The sequence below is a fragment of the Haemaphysalis longicornis genome, unplaced genomic scaffold (genome assembly GCF_048455015.1).
Source record: "Haemaphysalis longicornis isolate Haplotype H1 unplaced genomic scaffold, Haemaphysalis longicornis Haplotype H1 scaffold_1, whole genome shotgun sequence".
Taxonomy (NCBI): Eukaryota; Metazoa; Arthropoda; class Arachnida; order Ixodida; family Ixodidae; genus Haemaphysalis; species Haemaphysalis longicornis.
In genome coordinates, this window is record NW_027526203.1 from 412,481,575 (window position 1) to 412,490,700 (window position 9,126).

The following is a 9,126-nucleotide window of genomic DNA, read 5'->3' on the forward strand; positions in this document are numbered from 1 at the left end:
GGTAGTTCGGACTCTTCCAACTGTAACCAGATATCGGGCAAGGGAAAAATACTTGAATGGCCGGAGCTGGCCAGGGCCCGAGTAGTGAAGACTTTCCATTCATTCAATGGGGTTTTTCAATTATCAAGCCTTGACTCCCCACAAACTGCATGATACTCAGTCACATACCTACAACTGATAATAGAGTTTAAGACTGGTAATCGAAGAGCCCCCGCTTCAATTCCCAGATGTACCAGAAGGAGACTAAAGTGGTGGTGCCACCTATGGCAACAACACAAGCCAATTACAGTTCCCATTAAAACATAAAATTTAGACACCCAAATGACAAAAAGAAAGAATCCCAAATATTCCGCACAACACATCAGCAGTGGTGTTACTGGGCAAGTACAAAAACAGAGTAATCCGTGCGTTAACTACGTGCCAGCATTCAAGAGGTGCCACCTAACAGCACCAGGGGCACCACCACAACCGCACAATCACCTTGGCAGTAGCTTTTTGTCAGTCGCCACCAGTCACACAGAATGGTCCCTGTGATGTCACAGAGGCATTGTGAGAAGTTGCACTATCTTTTTTCTTTACCATCATAACTTTTTAAAGCTTGCATTGAAATTGGCATGACTGTATTCTGTCATTGCAATCTTCCAAATGAACTGAGCTTATACAACTTGTATTTTGTTTTCATGGTTCCTTTGCATGCACTGTGATGTAATTTGAGCCAACAACAGCAAAAAGTGAAAGCGAGAGCAATTTTCCACGGGCAGCACTCTGCAGCCATGTAAGGCACACAGCCTTTCTGGTCCTTCAAACATCTGTTCTACAAACCGTGAAGAGGTGTAAGTGTGTTAAGTTAACAACTGCCCACAACAGCACTTCACTTTTCTAACAACCTAAGCTGACGAGCAGAGCCTTCAACACTCCTTCCTTGGGTCCAGCTTGGCACACGCATACTGCATTAATGCCCTAACCAAATCATCTTTGCCGAAACCCAGCTAAGCAGAGTGGAAGCAAAATAAAGCTATTCCAAGGGTCATATCAGAATGCAATACCTAGCATTGTGGCTATAAGAGTCACTCTTGCCTTAGCTGAGCTTATAAAAGTACTCTTAAATTCTCACACAGGGATTACATACTTATAATGCCTTCTTGAATTCACTGTTTATCCAGCCCATGGCCAGACAACAGTTGCTAAAAACTTGCTGCTTTTGAAAATGAACCGAAGAAAATATTGCAATCAACTGCAGTTTTGAACAACGCGTGCGATATGCGTATTTTTGTGTGAAACATTCATCAGTAAATGTAAGTAAGCTTTCAAACTGCAGAGACCAGCAAAACGGTCATGCTGCACAAAAGAATGAAACAAGCACAACCTTTGAAGCTGCACAAGATGCAATTTAATGCCAGTTCAGTAATTATTCGTGCGCTAAAAAATAATGAGAGAGAGAGAGGGCCCGCCTCACTGTACATGGGGATACCTGGACGGCAACCTTGGCTGCACTTCGGCATCAGGTCATACTGCAAGAGAAGCACAAAATGCGTTGCGTCATTCTCACCAGAATTGAGGCAGCACTGCAGGTGGTGTAACAGGATAAGCAAGTGCAATTATGTAAATACTACCAATAGCAGAAATGCATAAAAAACAAATCACATGAAAGTCAACCTGAGCTTAGCAAGCTAAGGACCATATGCTCGGATGCACGGGCTTGAAGTTTTCAGTTAAAAACATTTCGATGCTTCAATTGGTAAAGTTTGCGTTAAAGGTGTAATGCTGTGATGGCAACCTCAGCAGAGAAGCCAATTATTGCAGGTAACAACAGCAATTCTCAGTACTCAGCCAAAACTGCTGGGCAGTACCAGTACTTGCCATTGCCTGAATAAACCCCAAAAGGCACAAAGGGAGGGAAAAACAACGTACTGCAATGTACCACAGTCGCAAAATGCAACCGCCATTTTTCTTAATTTTTTTTTAACATGCAACACTTGGCTTGCCGAGGTTACCATGCTTATCACCTTCAGCAACCACAACAAAAATCTCTCCTAATCACCACAGTAACTCGCCTCTCAATCAAAGAAGCCTTCATGGTGGTCGTGATGGCCGCCGGAGTGGCCTCATTCAGCCGGAAGACACTTTCCACCACCGAGAGTTCTGTGCTGGTGGTGTCCATGCCGCAGAAGGCACACCAGTCGTTCACCACCATGCCAGCGCCCACCACGTCGCTTCCCCGGTTCACTGTGCCCGCCTGGACAGATCCACGAGAATGGGAGCCAAATGTTTGAGACCCTGCCAGGGCTGCCCAGTGCAGTGCACAATCATTCCACACAACGGCACCTTCCAGGCTAAACAGCTCAGCCCATCTGCAATTTCTGCACTGGAGAAGCTAGCTTTCCACAAGTGGGCACAGCAGGAACAGCGCACTGGTTGCCAAACATAATGAACATGCCTAGGTGTCAGCTCAATTGGCTGTGTGTTAGGCAATAAAAACTGACCACAAGCAGCGAGTACAGTTTGCACTGTTTGTATTCTGTGGTCCAAATCAGTGAGAAGCAATGTCTCGAAATATTCTTTAGCCCACAAATACGGGATGTACTTATTACAACAGCAAACAGTTTATTTTCAAGCTGAGAAGCTAGACCAAATGCCTAACAAATTACAGCAGTGGCGGACAAGGTGCACTGCTGCTTTGCCGCCTTCAGTCCTATTGACAGCACCCCCCTCGCACATGCACATCTTTTTCTACAGGCATGTTGCCAAACACTTGTTGCTTTTTCTTCTGACTATAAAACATCACACTGCTACCAGTTCATACAGAAATGACTCACAACAAGAGGGACTTGGAGCAGCGACGAAAGCTCGCCTTGATCATCAATTGATGTTCTCGGGTGCACCTGCAGGGCAATGAAGTTCCCATAACAATCCATACATACTTGGCACTCTAGTAGCAGTTACTGAAAAAAAACTTTTCCCGAGGAGGACAAGCCCACTCGTGCCACAAATTTGCACCCTCTCTCTGGCTCTCTTCCCAACGAGAGCTCTAGTAAATCCCACCTCCACATAGAGTTTCTGGTTACAAACCAAGTAGCCTGAAGTTTTACTGTATTAAACAAGCCAGAGAAAAAGAAAAGCCATAGATTAGGCAAAAAATTGTATTTTGAAAACTTGATAGTTTTTAAACCTTCCACTTTATGATGAGAATTTCTCAATAACTGATTGCTCTTCAAAAGTTCAAAATTTGACCAATGTCTTCACATTTCCCATGCAATTTGTCTTGTGCTCGTGTGCACACTACCTGACGCGTGTCATTATGAAAGGTTGACACATGCTTTCTGAATAGCAAATGTCATTGTCTAACATAGTTGATAAAAAAAAAAAAAAAACAGCTGCATAAAGTTTCCTGTCAACACGGTTAGAGACAGTTCCACAGTTGCAAGATAGCAGCACCCGCAACGAGGAAAACAATATCACTGCTCAGACTGCAGTATGCAGCAACAGCAGAGAAGCGCTGAGTTTTGTCAAGCACAGATATCGTGGCTGCATAGGGCTGAAATGGGTGTAAAATAAGCCAACATGAGGATAAAAAAAAGAACACCAAGTAAGCATCTATAGAGCAGCTGCCCAGCCAGCCAGGTTGCATACTGTTGCATTTTGATCAATGCCCAATGCCACACTCTATTTTGGCCCCAACTGTACAGCAAACAAGGACGAGGGTTGTGTGTTAAGATCTTACCAATGGCTCTAAATGCCAACATTCTGATTTAAAAGACAAAACCTTAAAAAGACACCAGCATGTAAGAATGAAATAGCATGCCTACCAGACCACCTTGGTTGCTCAGAGCACAGTAACTTCCAACCAGAACATTTCCAGCTATTGTCTGCCGGAACACCTCCACCTTCAGTACATCAGCTATGATCTCCTCTGTTTCCTGGAAAAAAAAAAAAAAAGACTAATTTACACTGAACTTTGTAACACAGTTACAGAAGCAATGAATTCACAAACTTTTGCAATTGCAATTCCTTCCCAAAATTTCAAAAAAAGGTAGCTGAGCTACCAGTAAACATGACTCCACCATCACACACCACATAATAGAAAACCACGGAGTAAGAACATGGCAGGAGGGGAAGCATCACTTGATAGTCGCTAGTGCGGCCAGATAACATCACAAGCGCTTGGCCAAAGTTAGTGGCATCTGTTGTGGGGGAAGGAACCGAGAGGCCACCACGATCGGCACTTCACTGCGCAGCCCCGGAATGAATTGTGGCCGCTGTCATTTCGTCCACTAGGTGCCGCTACCATCTCCTTCGCAGTCACAGCTCCGAAGCTTTGTAGTCTATGCTGGTTTTCATTGCGACATTACCTGGTCACTCGCCCGCGCCCGCCGCAATTGGCTGTTTCCCCTCCTATTTATACTCTTCCTCGGTGTAAAAAACCCACTCACTACATGGAACTCACAGTGCCCATGCTATGTGGACAAGTACCACGAAATATGCATCAACTCCTGAGGTCAATTCGAATGCCACATACAAGTTGCCAGTAGCAACTAGCAATGTCATCACACAAGTCTATCGGGAAAAATGATGTTTGGGTCTAGCAAACACTGAAGTTATCAATGTCAATTGATTCCATGTCCTTTGGAACTGCCCCATTGGTACTTGGATGTGCCCGCACAAACAGCAGTCACCAGTACCTGTTCTAAGACTGCCCCAATTTTTATGGGCCAAATGCTTAGCCTTAAGGTATCTCCTTTATTGTTAAAGGGGCCATGCAGACGAAACACGTTTGGTTTCTTTCGAGGGATCGTCTCGTTAGAATCCTACTGACACCACTTTTAACGTAAACTTTGCTCAAATATGCTACATAATTAGGAAAAAAGAGAATGGCCATGCGACTCACTAGCTCATTTCCCGCACTGGAACATATGACGTAATATGCACAGCCGTGCGATTGGCTGAGGCCGGCAAAGCTTTCAGAACGAACTATTTTTGCCTAAGTGTAATGCATATTCATTTTATAGCAGTAAGAATGGTGGGATAAACAATGAAGTTATGAAAGTACACATAAACATAGAAGTCCAAGGGCGTACTGCTGTTGGCACTGCGCGCACTATGCTTGTTATAACTGCACAGCAGTGCGGCGCTTTGGGATTGTCTCACGCCACTGGCCGATTGGCATAAGCGACATTGTCTTACGTGACCATATTGGTCAAACTTACCCCATATTTCATGAAACAATTACTACCTACCATATTGAAAACAAGCCAGGTGCAAATGTGGCCAAAAGCAAAGGCAAATAGCGGTGGTGCGGAGCAGTATGGTGGCGCCACCTAGGAGGAATGATGGTAAACAAGGCCCCATAGCCCGCTGCAGGCTGAACTATACTCGGGAGCAAGTTAAGAACAGCAATAGCTCGTGTAAGGTAGGCGCACCGTAGTAGAGGGCTTCGGATTAATTTTGACCACCTGGGGATCTTTAACGTGCGCCGAAATTTCAACACACCAGCGTTTTTGCTTTTCGCCTCCATCAGAAAAGGGGTCGCTGCGGCCGAGAATCAAACCCGCGTCTTAGTCCTCAGCAGTACAACGCCTTAGCCACTGCGGCGGGTCACTATAGGAATTAACCTTTCTTTGCATATGTACTTTGTGATGCATCATCCTTTAGGCCTGAAAATGTAAAATGCCTTCTGCATAATGTCAAAAGCTTGCCTAATGTAATGCCACAATCTGCGAGGCCTGCCTACACAGACACATTAAATAGAAGAATGAAGTCGCAGCAGATAAAAATGTACAAGCGTGTAGGTGCCCCTACCTTGTCTAGATCTGGATGTGTCAGTGCAACATAGTCGTTGCAGGCTACGACATTCCCGAGCGCTGACAGGCGTTCCTCTATCCGCTGTATCTTGACACTGTCAGGCAGAGAATTTCGGAGATGTTGGAGTTCTTGATCAGTTGTGGTGTTCGGCACCAGCAGACCATGTCGGTTACCTGTACGCCCAAAAAATCTGCAGGATTATGCACAAACAAAGGGAAAGCCAACAGCACAACGCTCAAAGACCCCCAATAAAACAACTTCATCCTGTGTATATGTGCAACAAATGTAGTCAGCAAGTTCCAGCAGTTCATAGCAACTGGCGGTGTACTAGACAGCGAGAAAAATACACGCAGTAAACAATGAAATAGGCAGCAAGCTCCGACAGCACACTTCGGCGAGGGCGCAGCTCTGGAGCATGCTGGTGACATCTGGGTTGGCGATGGCTGGCCACTGCATCTTGTACAGGGTTGGGCTGATCATTGTTTTGCATGGGCCCTCCTAATTTGCAGACATCACCACCCACGAAGGGCGTTTTTCTTCTACAGTGCCAGCCATAAGCAGTGACACGGGAGGTAAGCACGTCTGACACTTTGCAGCTACATAATTGCACAAAACTTGCACCAAACTTCGGAATTTTGCATATAGTGAACCAAAAACACACATGAAAAATGGCATGTAGCACTTTCCTTGAAACCGTTCGAGCAATTACATAACTGCCTGCAGTTATACCGCACCGCATCAAACGACGGGCTTATCTCGCATGTGCGCTGACAGCTGGCACTGTGGAACAGGAGTGCCCCCCTCGTAGATGGTGGCGTCTGCGAATTAGACAAGCACATGAAACGACGATGGGCCGGCCCTGTACGAGACCCGCGCACGCGCAATGGCCACCTATCTCCAACCCAACAGCCCCCAGCAGATGTCGCCAGTAGGCTCCGGAGCCGCGCGCTCGCTTGCCCTAGATAAGCCTGACGCGCACTGGACATAGCACAGGTGCTGATGTATCAGACGGCACCGGACAAGCGAAGAACAGAAAGAAAGAGACGGAGTTTTCTAGCGTACTCCAGTACTGTTGGAAAAATACCAATAATTGCAAAATTTTGGTGAAGATTCCCGAAAAACAAAACCTTTTGCCCTGAGCAGGCAAGCCCTCAAAATTTCCCCGCCCATGTCAACTACAGGGTGTTGCGACGATAATTGGAACACCTTAAAAATGTTTCCTGAGCGAACCGACCTTCGTGGCAAGTTTGAGCGCGAACAGAGCGGCGGTTCGCTCAAGAAAATTTTTTAAATTGTTCCAATTATCGTCGCAACACCCTGTACTAGCTACAAGAATTGGATTTGCGGTATCCTGACATGACGTCAACGTTCCATTCCTGAATGATCGATTTGACAGTTCTGTTCACTCTACGCAGAGAGCTACTGGGTTGCGTTCAACTGCAGCTCTTTCGTGCGTTCTTACACTACACACGAAATGAAAAGTAACAACATTTAGAGGTATTCACGCACAATGAGAGCAACTTTAAACTACGAACAACGTACCGACTGTAAGCCGCCCGATGATCCTGCATCCGGCGATGGACGCGTGGATAACGGGTATAGCATCTGCGAGCTCGCCTTCGAAGATGCTGCGAAAAGGTTTCAGTCAAAGATACGCTCCATTCACGTGTGGATTCATGAACCTCCAACCAACAAGGACTCTGGCTTCACTAAACACGTGGGCACGTAGCATGCATACAGCCTGGACGCGAACAGGTTAGATTCGCAAACTAAACACTCAAGCGAATCCTGGACACTGTCGCCACTTGTTCTGTACTCTTTAGGGAGCTTAGCAGCTTAACTAGGCTCACTGAAAGCGCTAGCGATAGCTTCAGCAAACAGGCATTTCCATTAAGCAATCACGTGTACGAGCGGAAGGGGCTTACCTGTAGAAGTTTTCCGACCCACCAATAGCTACCAAGCAGTAGGAGTTGGTCAGCTTAGCAAAAACGCCGATCTCGTTGTTATTCTCGAACTGGGCTCGAACTGCCATTTTCACACTCGAGCGGAAGACAGTAAAACACAAAATTTTGCTTCGCTGACGTTAGTTATCTGAAGCACGGCGTCACGGCGTGGAGACAACTTTTGCTGCTTTCACGACCTTGCGCAACAGGAAGCAACTAACGCCACTAACGCCAGCGCTCCCTGGTGCGGCGAGTACAATGCACAGTGCGAAAAATATCCAGAAATACTAACAATTGTTAAGAACTTGAAAAAATAATCACTTAGCTAACCGTTCTGTGTACGGGTTTTGTTGTGTTCGCTGCGTTCCCTTTTGAACCCGACTAGAGTGAACTAGAATGGAACCGGACTTCTTCATCCGCTTCTTCATGGACTTCTTCATGGCTAAAGCGGCCAGAGCACAATCCGGTTCCGGTGTGCGAGCCGAGCCATGTCCTGTTCTGTGGCCATGTGCATTTGATAGCGTGAAACTTTTGTGTGCAAAATAGAAGATCCTAGTGTTTCTACACTTGTTTCCCCGAGCTGGTGCAAGTATGGGTGCGTTATCCAACTTTAAACGGGTGCAGCAGTGGGCAACATTCACACGCCGCTGGCTCCTGTACGACGCACGGTGGCAAAACCCCTTCCAGTCGGCCGAGATGATCTCCGACGTGCTGCAGGGCAGACACAAGCCGATATTCTTCCCGAACAACGACTGCGGCGACCACGTAGTTGTCATGAACTGCAGCGAGATCGCTATGCCGTGGTACGAGTGGAAGTTTCGAATGTATTATCACGACACACGCTTCGCCGGCGGACGCTCGTGGACACCGGCATGGCAGGTGCAAGACAAGGACGCAACCAAGGTTCTGTGGAAGGCCGTGTACAGAGCGTTGCCGGGTGACCTGAAGAGGCGACCCCGAATGGCGAGGCTGCACTTGTTCCCCGACGACCAGGTGCCGCACGACATTATGCAGAACATCTCAGGCCAGCTGCGTCAGCTTCGGCGCGTGCCCAAAAAGCTCTCCGAGTACTCCGAGGAAGAACTGGCGAAGTTCCCGAAAGTCTTCGATTATCCGGACGACTACGTCATCCGCTAGTTCAGTCGCAGCTGCATTGTTACAAGACTGGACATCTCTTGTTTGTTTAAAATGCTGCTTTTTCGTGGCTCTGTGGACGCGAAAAAAAAAAAAAAAAAAAAGCACATGACTGTGTACACCATTTGCTGTAGAATAAACTGACGTAATAAGAATTATTGATTTTACATCTACAAGTGTTCTACGAATTGCAGGATGCAGTGCTCAAACCTGTTCTCTAAACTTTCAACCACACAGATGGAAATGAACA

General features: G+C 46.5%; 2 protein-coding genes across 2 annotated transcripts; one reads left to right on the plus strand and one right to left on the minus strand.

Moving 5' to 3' along the window:
- Positions 1–1,367: 1,367 nt before the first annotated feature.
- Positions 1,368–7,965, minus strand: Eif6 (eukaryotic translation initiation factor 6). Its single transcript, XM_077687019.1, has 7 exons — positions 7,725–7,965; positions 7,342–7,427; positions 5,797–5,972; positions 3,807–3,917; positions 2,817–2,882; positions 2,055–2,236; positions 1,368–1,511 (listed from the first exon to the last, which is right to left on the minus strand). The coding sequence occupies exons 1-7, from the start codon at positions 7,829–7,831 to the stop codon at positions 1,502–1,504; spliced, it is 738 nt and encodes a 245-aa protein (XP_077543145.1). The 5' UTR covers positions 7,832–7,965; the 3' UTR covers positions 1,368–1,501.
- A 34-nt stretch (positions 7,966–7,999) lies between these two features.
- Positions 8,000–9,031, plus strand: Mrpl13 (mitochondrial ribosomal protein L13). The gene has a single exon (XM_077687020.1). The coding sequence runs from the start codon at positions 8,334–8,336 to the stop codon at positions 8,877–8,879; it is 546 nt and encodes a 181-aa protein (XP_077543146.1). The 5' UTR covers positions 8,000–8,333; the 3' UTR covers positions 8,880–9,031.
- The last annotated feature ends 95 nt before the right edge of the window (positions 9,032–9,126 follow it).

Bases quoted from the DNA above. Each gene is read 5' to 3' on its own strand.
- Eif6 (XM_077687019.1), bottom strand. From the start codon at position 7,831: ATGGCAGTTCGAGCCCAGTTCGAGAATAACAACGAGATCGGCGTTTTT. The intron at 3,918-5,796 runs GTAGGGGCACCT...TTTTTTTTCCAG, and splicing joins CACATCCAGATCTAGACAAG to GAAACAGAGGAGATCATAGC. The intron at 2,883-3,806 runs GTAGGCATGCTA...ATTGCCCTGCAG, and splicing joins TGAGCAACCAAGGTGGTCTG to GTGCACCCGAGAACATCAAT.
- Mrpl13 (XM_077687020.1), top strand. From the start codon at position 8,334: ATGGGTGCGTTATCCAACTTTAAACGGGTGCAGCAGTGGGCAACATTC.